The sequence below is a fragment of the Perca flavescens genome, chromosome 24 (assembly GCF_004354835.1).
Source record: "Perca flavescens isolate YP-PL-M2 chromosome 24, PFLA_1.0, whole genome shotgun sequence".
Classification (NCBI taxonomy): Eukaryota; Metazoa; Chordata; class Actinopteri; order Perciformes; family Percidae; genus Perca; species Perca flavescens.
This window is the reverse complement of record NC_041354.1, coordinates 16,059,634-16,073,467: the sequence shown is the minus strand read 5'-3', so window position 1 is coordinate 16,073,467 and position 13,834 is coordinate 16,059,634. Positions and strand designations below refer to the sequence as shown.

General features: G+C 40.6%; 1 protein-coding gene across 1 annotated transcript in view; it reads left to right on the top strand.

Moving 5' to 3' along the window:
• glsa (glutaminase a) overlaps positions 1-12,757 on the top strand; it is a 41,183-nt gene extending 28,426 nt beyond the window's left edge. Inside the window, exons 8-18 of the mRNA XM_028571478.1 lie at positions 713-745; positions 1,034-1,092; positions 1,917-1,983; positions 3,718-3,768; positions 4,036-4,212; positions 4,321-4,452; positions 5,986-6,078; positions 7,590-7,651; positions 9,563-9,639; positions 10,252-10,315; positions 11,362-12,757. Of these exons, the coding sequence (XP_028427279.1) occupies positions 713-745; positions 1,034-1,092; positions 1,917-1,983; positions 3,718-3,768; positions 4,036-4,212; positions 4,321-4,452; positions 5,986-6,078; positions 7,590-7,651; positions 9,563-9,639; positions 10,252-10,315; positions 11,362-11,512 (966 nt within the window). The 3' untranslated portion in view covers positions 11,513-12,757. The remainder of the gene's footprint in view (positions 1-712; positions 746-1,033; positions 1,093-1,916; positions 1,984-3,717; positions 3,769-4,035; positions 4,213-4,320; positions 4,453-5,985; positions 6,079-7,589; positions 7,652-9,562; positions 9,640-10,251; positions 10,316-11,361) is intronic.
• The last annotated feature ends 1,077 nt before the right edge of the window (positions 12,758-13,834 follow it).

Genomic DNA, 13,834 nt, shown 5'->3' with positions numbered 1-13,834 from the left:
ACAATTTCAAAATAAAATGGTATAAATGTGATAGTTTGATGTAAAGACTTTATTTCTATTTTCGGTCTAATTCGACAAGAATGACGGCTTAATTGTGACAAATTATGACCGAGCTGTACTAGTTACAGCGTAATGTAGGTAGATGTGTCCAAGAAGGTTATAACTGTGTTGGTTTACCTTCTAATAAACACCACATTATTTCCGGATTGGTCTAATATGATACAAAAGTACAGCTTATTACGTCTCTTGAATGTACTGTAAAATAAAGTGCGACCCAAGAAAGTACGGCAGACGGATTCTTCTTTGATTTTGCAATCAATCACTGTTGAGATTCCTGTAGCCGCTGGTTGATCATATCCATTGATCCGAATGCTTAAACCAGGTTCTGTGCATGCGTCCCCAGTCCGTGTATCAATCCTTTTCAAAATAAAACCCCAAAAAGCAAAAAAAATGACTTGTCTTCTCAATCAATACTTGTTTCCACCAAAATGAAGGGGGGGGAAAAAACTGATAATGACCCATTTTATTTCCGATTTTGTGCTCAATTGAAAAAAAAATGGAACAAAACGGATAACGAGCGTTTCATCCTATTTTGATATTTTCAATGAACGCCAATTGCCGGACTTGGTAGCGATCTTTATTTAGAAAAACGAATGGAACGAATGATACATGAATTGCTGTTTTTAATACCGTGATTCTGTTTGTGTTCCAGCAAGGGGCAAGCAATGCTGAGAAATTTGACTATGTGAGTATCACTGTGCTGTTGTTGTTGTGATAGTCTTTCTTCTTAATGTCGTGGTGAAACGCGTTTTGGAACTGAAACTGAAGTGCAAAACTGTTGCTTTTAAAGTCCAAATGGACGGTTGTTTTCATTATGGATTCATTTTCTAAATTAATTCCAATTTTTAAAAAAACGTGACCTAAGCCATGAATTGATTATTTAAAGAAGGTGTTGATTAATGGTAACAAAGGTGACCGTCAAACCGTAACGTTACCTAAGCATTCGCCGCAAATCTGCCGCTGTGCTCTGCAGGTCATGAACTTCATGAACAAACTGGCAGGAAACGAGTACGTGGGCTTCAGCAACGCCACGTGAGTACAACAGCACATCGCTGCAGACATATACTGAACAGTTTTTATTGATTTATCATATATTGTTTATGACTGTTGCAAACAAACTGCAGGGTTCAACAATAAGGGTTGCCCAATTGGCCCGGAGCAAGTAAAATCAACACTGTTCTGCTCATCTACATCATGTATATTTAAAATGTTTTTGTTAACCACTTTTCCGATGCTTTTTTTTATATATTTTTTGAGCTTTTTTTCTCAAAGTTTGGCATTTTTTTGAACCTTTTTTATTTGTAACTTTTTTTTTAACACATTTTTGATGTTTTTTTCCAACCCCTTTTCTCAAAGTTTGACATTTAAATTTTTTTTTAAATGCTTTTGGACCTTAAAGGTGTACTATGAATTCCTGCATGGTCATTTCTGTTGACATTCCCAAGTAAATTCAAAACAAAACCGAGCAAGCTCGCCCCTCCCCCCATGTTTCTATAACTGTCATGACTAACTGTCACTAACCCCCACCCCCACCCCCTACCCCAACCATCTTGTCGGTGATTGGCTGGAACGTGGTTTGTTGTGTTTTGGTGCACAGCCTGTGCCCCTAGTGTTTGTTTGTCGTTTATGACCCCTGTGTTGTCTCCCGAGACCGGGCTTTTTCACGATGTGTTCAGGGGACAGGCAGCTAGCAGATCAAGGAGAGATGCCTACCATTTGAGACAACAATGAAATCGCGCTGAAACCATGCAGGAACTCTAAGTGCACCTTTTAACGCTGAACCCTAAACCGAATAAAGAAGGAAACTGCTCCGTCATGCGCTGAGTCATGCTGTTTCCCTGTCTGTGTGTCCCCAGTTTCCAGTCGGAGCGAGAGTCTGGAGACAGAAACTTTGCCATTGGCTACTACCTGAAGGAGAAGAAGGTAAGGTCGTGTAGAGCTGCGAGCGAGAAACCTCCTCACGGTGCAGCCAGACGGTTATATTTTTATATTCTCGCTCAACATAAGTCACAATCACATTTATTCAGAGCCGGTCCTAAACAATTTGGCAAGATGTGAGCTGTTTTTGTCTCTTTTTTTTGACGTTTTTTCATCACTTCAGCACTTTTTGGTGCTTTTTCTGTGTTTTTGTCATTTTCTTCAGTCTTTTAGACACTTGTATCACTTTTGTCTACATTTCTGACACTTGCAACATTGTTGTCGCTTTATTTTAAAGGTGCCCTGCCACACAAAAACGTTTTTACTTGTATTTTTTTTAAATATGTTAGGGTCCATCTGTGTTTGTGTTATGTCGTGAATGTGAAAATGAACTGCTACCTCCTCTGTCAACTGTAGACACTGAACAGAAATAAGCAGAGAAATCAGGCCAATTACAAAAGCTGGTCAGTCTGACATCATATTGCCTGATCTCATTACTATTGATGAGCTCGCCCAGTTGCGCTGGGTAATGGATGCTGACAAACAGGCTCTCATTGGATAGCCGATAGCCAATCAGAGTCAATAAAAAATGAAAAAAAGACACTTTTGACATTTGTCAACACTTTTTTCAATGTGTGTGTCACTTTTTGGGGCGTTTTTGTCACTTTTTTGATGCTTTACAACATTGCTGTGTGATTTTTACCTACCTTTCCATCTTATTACCTTTTAACTTTTCTTTACTCATTTGGACTACGGGCGGCACTAGCTTTTGCCTACACTGCCTATGCCGCGGGCCGGCCCTGCATTTATTGCTTATTTTTGGCCCACTGTACCCGTATAAACTGATCTGAACATGCTGAGTGATACTTTTGTTGTTGTCATACACTTCACGTTTTTGTTGTTGTTTTTGCAAAGTATATATGTTTTCATTAACTCTATTTTACATGTGATGTTCTCCTTAACTTGTAGCTGTAAGATATGCCATAATGTCTGCATCATTATCTAATTTTGCCCTTTAAAGTGACTAGTGCAGGCTGATTGCTTGGTTCCCAGTCATTTTTTCCCCCCCCACAACTTTATCGCACTATAAGCGCGGTTAAATCACGCTCGGTTGCGGCTCATATAGAGATTCGACGTGTCCCCTTTTTTCCGTCTAGCCGTCACACATCCAGGGTGATGCTGGCAATGGGGCCTGGGGATGAACGACCAGAGAAATATGCGCAACCTATGGCGACAAAGCAACGTGTTGGAGAGGCCAAAAGCCCCGGGCGTTCATGTAACGTGTGTTTGCGTATGATTCACTTTGTGCATGTGCGTGTGTCTCGCATTGCCAGTGGAGGAAGGTCTGGCAACAGGAGCCTGGATAGGAGAAAAAAATGTCATTATTATTGACCATGAATTCCAAAAATAATTGTCAAAGTAGTGGTAGTAAGTTGATGTTAGTGGTGTTTTTACATGGTAGTGAAAAGAAGCATTCAACTAAAAAAAATATATGAAAAATAAAGCACCAAAAACATTGACAAAAGTGTCGAAAAAGAGGTTTTCAGTTTTGAGCCAGGTGGACGACTCATGGTCAACAACACAAGGGTTAATCGGCAAATGCTATATTTTTGGAAAAAAGCCTTATTCGGAATATCCAAACAGTATATGCTGTTAATATGACCTGACTCTAATATGGAATAATGTCATGTTCTGAATAATAGTGGAATGTCAACCTACTGAATGTTGTTGTTCTTTCAGTGTTTTCCAGAGGGGACAGACATGACGTCCATCCTCGACTTCTACTTCCAGGTAAACGGAGCTTAGAAGGGAGAAAAAAGGGGTGTATCTTCTTCCACTACTACTGTTCAAACCTGCAACAAGAAGCTAAAGCTGCAGAAAGCCCGTTCGTGTCATCTTCTTGGATATTTAAAATGTCATTTAATGTGACGATCGTAAGCAAAACGGCAACTCTGGATATGTTCGTGTTGCAAATTGTATGTTTTTGTATGATTTTAAAATCTTGTTAATCATGAATTAATTAATTTTTGTTTTATGTACCTTATCTCCCCCTGTCAGCTGTGTTCCATCGAGGTGACCTGCGAGAGCGCCAGCGTCATGGCGGCGACCCTGGCCAACGGCGGCTTCTGTCCAATCACAGGAGAGCGCGTGCTGAGCCCCGAGTCGGTGCGAGACACTCTGAGTCTGATGCATTCCTGCGGCATGTACGACTTCTCCGGGCAGTTCGCTTTCCACGTCAGTATCTCGTTCGTCAAACTTTCCCTCCCACCCCCCCAGATCCTTTTCGGGGGAAGAAATGCGTTTCAACACATCATCCTCCTCCCCTCCCTCCTTCTGTTTCAGGTCGGTCTGCCGGCTAAATCCGGCGTCGCCGGTGGCATTCTGCTGGTGGTTCCAAACGTAATGGGCATCATGTGTTGGTCTCCACCGCTCGACAAGCTGGGCAACAGCGTCCGAGGCATCCAGTTCTGCACGGTAAGGGTTAGGCTGGGCTTAAAGGGCACAAGGGGACCACTGATGTGGGAGCACCCTTTTAAAAACTCCTTAAAACCCTATTACTTCAAACCTATGACGACGACTGTTGATTTGTGTCTATCCTACTGTCTACTTCATTCTCTTATATTGCCCATATTTAATGCAGGTCTCTAGACTTTTATCCTTGCACTATTGGACTTATTTGCACTACCACCATGACAGCCACTCTCATGCATGTGATTCAGCATGCATACTGAATCACAGGGTCAGTCCCTGCCCTGCCACTGCAAGCCTCTAATGCTTATACATCCCTTAGTATGTTCATGGGGATTTTTTTATTTAGTATGTTTTCTTTTATTGTCCATATTATTCATGTGGATTTTGTTATTCTACCATCCCATTTATGATGTATGTTGTGTGTGATGTCTGTAAGCTTCAGGGACCTTGAATTTCCCCTTGGGGTTGAATAAAGTGTCTGTCTGTCTGTCTGTCTGTCTGTCTGTCTGTCTGTCTGTCTGTCTGTCTGTGTCTGTCTGTCTGTCTGTCTGTCTGTCTGTCTAATAAGGGACCCAGATATTAAAAGCAGGTTAAAAGAACCACTGGACGGGACGGTTGCCCTGGCCCCTCTAGCGGAAAGAAATAAATAAAATGCCCCGGTGTCACAAGACAAAGAAATCTATTCCAACGTTTAAATACATTTATTTAAAACATTGACCCATTTAAAAAAAATAACAATACTACTTGCCATTGTGCCTAAAAAGTACACATACCATTTTAAAGGTTAATAAATAACAATATATAAAATTCACAACAGATAAACAATTTAAAACCCATCATGGAGTAAACTGTTAGTCATGCATAAAAGCGATGGGATGTGTATTATCATTTTAAAGTGTCGAGGCAAGCAATTCAATATGTAGTAGTAATAATAATACAAAAAACAAGACTTACAATAAAAATGATTTGAAAATAAGTCAGAATAAAAATGTGTAGACAAACAAGGCATTTCTAGAATGTTTATTCGAAAAAACATAAAATGGGACTTAAGAGAAAGGAATGAGATATACATCTCAATGTATGGATAAGGTGCTGAAGAATGCATTCTATAAAAATATGTTAAAAACATAAATATTAAGACATTATTTTCAAAGTTGGTAATCTATCACGCAAAGCAATAACAAAAAGACATAAAATCAAACAAAACAGGGTAACCCTAACTAATCTGTGAAAATTATTTTATTGTAGCCTACGGTGTCCCTTGTTTTTTTTTTTATGATTACTTTTCCTTTGCTCTCTTTCTTCGTTCTTTATTTTCTCCCTTCATTTCAGTGTTCCTTTCTTCTGTCCCTTTTTCATAGACTGTATTTTTTTTATATTTTCTAAATTATATATTTCGTTGAATTATTTTTGGGAACCCAACATGCCAAGGCCCTTGAGCGTTTTCTGGGTTTCCTTTGCTTGTTTTTTTTTAACTTCATCTGTCGTATGTGCTAAATAAAATAAAAATCCATTCAAATGTACGTCTTCTTTCAGGATCTGGTTTCCCTCTGTAACTTCCACAACTACGATAACCTGAGACACTTTGCTAAGAAACTGGATCCTCGCAGGGAGGGGGGAGACCAGAGGGTGAGTCCCAGCACCATGCTCCTTTTTTCAGCTTCTCTCCATCCTCCTCCTTCTCTTAAAATCTTTACACTTCAGCACAGAACATTTTCTGCTGGTTCTCTCGGCCGTGAACTGTCACATCCCCCACGTGTTCACCTGCAGATATGAATATTTCTGCCGATGAGCCTTGCCGATAGGGTGGCGTGTTTCCTATGCGCTCGCGGCGACAGTAAACGTTGCATGAGCGAGTGATATTACTCCAACTCTGAGCGAACTCTCTGCTCCTCACCACGGGGCTTCTCAGGTGCTGCGAAGCAAATCACTCCGCCCAAGTAGCAGCAGTAGCAGTGCTTTGCCGTTCTGAGAATATAGTTCCCAGTATGTATACGGTTAGAAGATGGCTGTGTCTCATGTTATTTATACATGCTGTGACTATACAAATCACAACATGTAAATAAATAGGAAAATGTTGGCGTTATTTGTCACTTATTGGGAGCAGTAGGCTAGATGGAGCTGGTTACCTCCAGGATCTGTGCTAAGCTAGGCTAGCGGTGGGTGCGTCAGACAGAGTTACAGGGAATAAGACAAAGTCCCAATAAGTCGGCGTGTTCCTTTTTAAACTTCCAACATGTTGGCTGTGTGGAGGGATTTCGAGATCTGTAAAACAGATGACAAACTTGGTAATTGCGTTACTTGTAAAGCACAAGTGATGCGAGGAGGCGTAACACAACGCTCGTTCAATGCTACAAATATGATTACGCATCTTAAGAGCCCCCAAAAAAAAAAAACGCCGGCAAAAGCCCATCAGCCTGTATGTCAGTCCTTTGACAAAGCCAGAAAATACAGCAGTGACCACCCGAAGGTGAAAGAGCTCAACGACAAAATCATTGAATTCATTGCTCTCGATAAAGTACAATTTCAGTTGCACTTTTAATAAGAGGATGCATCTGCTGTTTAGCACAGTTTATATACTGTAAAAAGAATATTTTTGTATCGTGAACTTAAAATCGAATCGTGAGTTGAGTGTATGGTTACATCCCTGATTTTCAGCACTTTGAAAGTACAACCCACCTGCAGCTCTCGTTATTAACGTTTCCATAAACATGTTCATACACATACGTTCGTTCAATGGATACACGGACATTAATACACAATATTTGTAGATCGCGCTGTGCTCGGCAACTCCCCTCGGGCACATCTCCAAATCTACACGTTGATATCAATAGTAGGGCTGTGCTCGATTGAAGAAATTCTTAGTTGACTAACACTCATTCAATTGCATCGACTAATCGATTAGTTGATTTAATCGACAGATCTGTAAATCTGAGTTTCTCCGCAACGAGTCATGCTAAAAGTACCACTTTAATTCTTGTGTTTACCAGAGATGTGCTCGTACGTTTGTTGGAAGTAAGTCATTCAGCGTGAAAAAAGCATAAAACATGTCTAGAAATCTAAGTTGACTAAGACCAAAATCAATAGCAATAAATGTAAACCCTGCTACACTCTGTAATGTGCTTCTTGTTGGGTTTCAGGTGAAGTCTGTGATCAATCTGCTGTTTGCTGCCTACACCGGAGACGTCTCCGCCCTGAGGAGGTGAGGCGACTCTTCACTCTGCGTGCTAAACGTTCGGACCAGCTGCACTCTTGACATCTCGCTTTAGTCTGTGTCGTGGATTTCCTGGGCGGCAATTTTTACGAATCAAGGAATTTTCAGAGAGGCCGTGTGGTGCACTAAGATCTTTATTCAAACAAAAGATCTGAGGTATTTTCTGCAGAAAATAACTGGGGACCCTCTTCAGCATTCGTTGCTGTATACAGTGGGAGAGTGGACTCCCACCTTGTGCAGCAACAACAACAACAAGCCAACTTTGGAGAGCGGTAGCAGAGTTTTACAGGCAAAACTGCCCGTAAAAACTCAGCATTTCAGCGTAAACCTATGCCCAACCCTGGTCATTGGTGTGAAAGAGGTATAAATAAGGCCACTCAACTCCCCACCATGTCCTATCTATCAGCCAATGGAGTGGCGCCCAGACATAGCTGCATGTAAGCAGAAAACAAACCAGTTAACACAAGTTGAAGGATTAGGGTTGGGTACCATTCACATTTTTACCGATTCTTGAAATTTGGTTCCGGGCCATCATGCATTGCTCCCGGGTTGTGACCCGGGTCGTACCTGAATTGTCAAGACCAGGGATTAGGGTTGAACGATTCATCGCATTTGCAATAGAATCGCGATATGTTGAAGCGCAGTCACGTGACTCCCGAGAGCAAAGCCGTTTGCACTCCGCAGAGAAAGCATCGACTAGCTAACGCTACGCCGTACCTTCACCTGTTGTACAGTGGCCTCATGCTCGACAGAAACTTTAGTCCCAAATAGGAACAGTATGTCACTTGTGTGGGACTATTTTGGTTTAAAAAACCCGTCTTGCTAACGTTGCTACCTCATGAAGTAACACTACGAACCTGTATCAACACAAAGCCATCTACAACAGTTGCATGGCTAAAATGCCGAACGGCAGTTTGTCAAGTAAGCAAAAAAATCATGTGTGACGATCGTAAGCATCATTCACCGAAATGTTTGAGAAGGGTAATGTTAACTCCATATGAACGCACTTTAAAAACGGAACGAGGAAATGACTCAAGCAGTAAGCGAGTTTATTGCCAAAGACATGATGCCCCTTAGTACGGTCACTAACCCTGGCGTTATAAGGTAATTAGCGGTTTGAGCTAAAACCGGTTACATTTGATTAGCATGAAAACACGTCCCGGAGAACAGTTGACTCTGTAATCATGTGTTATTAACCCATAGGTTCATTTCATGCAGGAATTGTCCTTATATATTTAAAAAATGTAATTGTTACCTGCAGCATTTTGTATTTTCCTTGACATAAATTAAGATGTTTTCACCATAAAAATAACTTATTCATCTTATTTACTTGGAACATTTTTGTTATTTATTTAAAATATTGCACACACCACACAAAATCAAACCCCACCCTCTCCCCTCCTATAATATATGAATAACTAGGGTCCCTCTTCAGCATTTGTTCCTTTTATACATTGGGTGAGTGGACTCCCACCTTGTGCGTCCTTTTTGACACCCAGTGGCAAATTTAGCAATTTGGGGGCCCCAAGGCAAACAAAGGCATGCTACTTCGCTAGCAGTACTGCTTTATGCTAACACTAGTCTGCTAGCGCAAGCGGCAGCTTTTGGTTGCTCTTCAACATTATTGTTATGTTCAGTGGCTTTCGGCACTGTGACAAAGATTGGTACATTTGGCACTTTTCTCCCACTTTTCTTCATTTTTGTAGCCAGTTTCATAATGAATAGTCCATAGGTGTTAAGGGCCCAAGGCGATTTGTTATATAATGTTAAAGTCCGCCTCTGGTGACACCGTGCATCTGCTGAGCTACAAAACAACCGTTTTCTCACTGCTTGCTTTGCTCCAATCAGTGTAAAGTTTTTGTAGTCTGTATTTTGACGTTTGTCGGTTCTTTTGTCCAGGTTTGCGTTATCCTCCATGGACATGGAGCAGAGGGACTACGACTCCAGGACGGCCCTGCACGTGGCAGCTGCTGAAGGTAAAAACACTGGAGGAGATCGTCGTCAACATTTAATGTAGTCTCGCTTGTCCAGACCTCCCTCCACAGCGCTGCGGAGGAGGAAGGTCTGGCTAGTCCACACAGCATTCCGGGATGGGAGAAAAACGTGCTTTGGTTTGTTGGCATTAATTTAAACCAATCACAATCGTCTTGGGGCAGAGCTAAGCACCGGACGGAGCCACGGTGCCTCTGCAAAATAGTCTCAGGAAGGAACATGTTTTGGCAGAACGTGTACATTCAAAAGTAGTTTTAGTCGTGCAACAGAACTCAGATTGGACAGATAGTCTAGCTAGCTGTCTGGATTTACCCTGCAGAGATCTGAGGAGCAGTTAACCATAGTCCTCACAAATCAGCCGGAGGTTAGAACGCCAACAGGAAGGGGACGGACATCCGGCCGAAAAGAGTGAATTCCGGCAGAATTTTACATTTGCCGCTCTTTTCAATGTTTGTGTGTGTGTGTGTGTGTGTGTGTGTGTGTGTGTGTGTGTGTGTGTGTGTGTGTGTGTGTGTGTGTGTGTGTGTGTGTGTGTGTGTGTGTGTGTGTGTGTGTGTGTGTGTGTGTGTGTGTGTGTGTGTGTGTGTGTGTTTCAGGACATGCTGAGGTAGTTCGCTTCCTGCTGGAGGCCTGTAAAGTCAACCCAGTTCCCAAAGACAGGTAACTTAAAAAAGAATATTTCAATCGATTCATCGTTGATTAGTTGTTTGGTCTAATAAATGTTAGAAAAATGGAGGGAAATGTTGATCAGTGTTTCCCAAAGTCCAAGATGACGTCCTCAAAGGTCTCCTTTTGTCCACAATTCAAAGATATTCAGTTAACTGTCATAAAATGTTCACATTTAACAAGCTGTAATCAGAGAATTTTTACTTTTTTCTTTTTCATAAAAGTGACTCGAACCAATTCATCAATAGTAAAAAATAGTAGTTCCCGATTTTTATTTTTTTTGTCATTTACGTTTTTTATTTGTTTTTAACATAACTATTTTACACAAACATAAAGCACACATAATAAAATACACATACAGAAAAGACAATGGCAGCCGCTCTCCTTCCACCCCCCTCCCCATGTCAGTTACTGTGAAAATACCTATGCAGAATTACGCATACATACTATACATTTATACACATATAGCATGTCCATATGCACTCTCTAAGGCAGAGCAACTTGAATGTAGACCAGACATTTTTGAAGTTTTTGCTCGGGTATTATTCAATCTGGCACTCATATTTTCAAAGCTAGCGATCTCTGTCATTAGTTTTGTCATTGTCGTTCCGTAATTTCTGTAGCCCGTTGCTGGTAGTTGCCATTGTGACGTTAGTAACGTCTGTCTTATTCTATTTGAGCTGTGATTATATTGTTTACCGTGTTTTAACTGCTCTTTAAAGTTGTATTTAAAGCACTTTGAATTGTCTTGTTGCAAATAAAGCTGCCTTGCCTTTTATAAAATGTTGACCTTTAAACTTTATTTTCCTGACATTTTATAGACTAAAATGTTTAATTTAAAGAATCAAAAACTACTAGCTACCTAACAAATGGGTGTATTGATAAAAAATACTTTCTAGTTTCCTAATCAGGGGGATGTTTTTGATTTTAGATGTTCTTTTTAGTTGAACCCAGTGAATTCCAGTCGCATTAATTGTTCATGTGAATGTTGCAGCAGACCAACGTGGCTCTCGTCCGCCTCTTTGTTTTGTTCGCTTCAGGTGGGGGAACACACCGATGGATGAGGCAGTCCACTTTGGCCACCACGATGTGGTGACCATCCTCCGCGATTACCACACCCAGTACAGCCCTCAGGAAAGCACCGGCGACGACAAGACCAACGCAGAGAAGAACCTGGACGGGATGCTCTGATGGAAATCGCCCTGAGAAAAGAAGCTGGATTGGTCAACATGTTCTCACTCCCATCGCGTCAAAAAGTGACGCCCGGTCAGGTGCCTTTAGCGTGAGTTACTTACTCAAAAAGTCTCCTTTGGCGTCACTTTTTGACGCTCTGGTTCGGGACCTTTGGCGTCACTCTTTGATGCTCTGGTTCGGGAACTTTGGCGTCACTATTTGAGGCTCTGGGTGAAAGTCCTGTGTTGCCAACCATCCTCCTTACGCAGATTTTGAGTCTTTCATACTACTCTCTACCGTTGTCTCTCTTAATACCACGCCATCTGTATGGAATGCCCGGTGCGTTCCATACAGACGCTATGCTGTGTGGTACAGGAAAATGTCTTAAATGCTAATTGTATTTAACAACCCAAACGTAGAAAACAGTTAGGAACATTTAAACAACCCAAACAATAAACTGTACAGTATGGGGGGGGGGGAAGAATCCCTCAACAGTCCCTTTACACCCAGAACAACCACCATCCCTTCAGTGTAAAAGCTCCTTATCATGCTATTTGATGTTGTTTTTGTAAAATATTAATGTATGCACTTAAAGTGGGGAAAATGTTATTTAATTTCTCCTTCTGTATTTTTTGTCATCAGCTTTTATAGGAAATAAGTCGTCCAAGTCTGTTATTTACTTTTCAATGGTCCTTTTTATTATTCTGAAAAGCTGAAAGCGGGAAGTAGCGGATGTAATGTGGAGGTTTCAAACCCTGGTTCCAAAACCTTCCTCACTTCATCATCCCAACGTGCTGGAATGTATCTTTCTCCAAACACTTTTGGTGTCTTTGTGTGATATTTATTTATTTATTTAAGATAGCGTGTATATTCATGTAGTGGGTGTGTATATTCCTGAGACGAGGATAAATGAGTGTAAATACGTAGAGGTGTGTACTTGTGGTTCTGTAGTCAAACAGCTTTGATGACTGGGTGTTTGAGGTAGATTTCACTAAAAAAAGGAGAATGTCAGTATTTCAATTTTCAAATATGGCTTTAAGATTGATATTTAAATTAAACTGCTAAATATTCAGCCTTTAAAAGGTAACTTTGTTTGTTTTTTTTCAATCTATTTTCCCATATCTTTGAGTCTAAGGGACTGATGGGGACAACAATCTACGACATTGTCAAGTAAGAGTCGGCAGTCAGCGTATCAAGCTACAATGTAAGTTATTGGGCAATTGTGCAGCTTTAATTTCCGTCCATAAAAGTGCTTGTTTTGCCGCTGACAGACTCAGATTTATATTCTAAGTGTCTGACAACATTAAGGAAAGGATTTCTAAGGAGGTTGACCTTTCTGTTAAAGAGTAAACCTAAAAACATCTGCAAAATTACGTTCGCATTACAGTCATCGTAAAACACACTTGATCCAAAGTTTCCAGACACAAAATAAAACTTAAAAGCTTATTTGGTTAGTTTTTCCACTTTTCCAAAAATCAAACCAACTCTAGGTTTTGGTTGAAATAAACACACAAAAAATATGTTGGCTCTATACACGCTAAAAGTATTGTTTTCTGGTGGGTTTAGCGATGGCGATTTCCGAGCCGTTTCTAGTTAAAGAGGATTTTACTCTTTAACAAAAAGGTCCGTCTCAGTATGGATCCTTAATGAAAAATCCATAATGTAGTCTGACAGAATAATAATCTGAGCCTGTCAGTGGCAAAAACTGCGGATGGAAATTGACTATGCGTATTTGCCCCATAGGATTACATGGCAGCCCGGTTCGCGGCTGTTGGTCACAGCGTTCTCGCTCAGTACTGGACTAATTTCCGAGATTGTTGTTTCCATTAGATACTTACACACAAAAACATAGGAAGGTTGAAAAAAATAAAAGCAAAGTTAGCTTTAAGTGCTTTATTTTGCCATCTAATGGCTGTTTTGTGTTTTTACCCCACCCCCCTCAAATTTTTTTTTTTACTTTTTCACTGTTACACTGTATTATTGCATTTTTATTTAATTTTATCAGCCAAAATATCATACATGACACTGCCAGTGCTGACAGAAGCTTGTATTACTGTAAACATCCAACGATAGAAGAAGTTTTATACTTACATCCTAAACATCGTTCAACCCACAGAACTTTATTTAAGAAATTCAACTGGAAAGTATTTTGAAATGTGTTTTTAATGTATGTGCAAAACTAACCCTAACCCTTTGTAGAGTTTGATTGAATAATGCAGCCATAAAAAAAAAAAACAACACAAATCTTTCATGGTGTGATTCAACAACTATGAACTCCTGATTAACAGGTAAACAGCTAGCTCCACAAAGCTCAGCCTCTAATTGTTTCTTACAGCAATG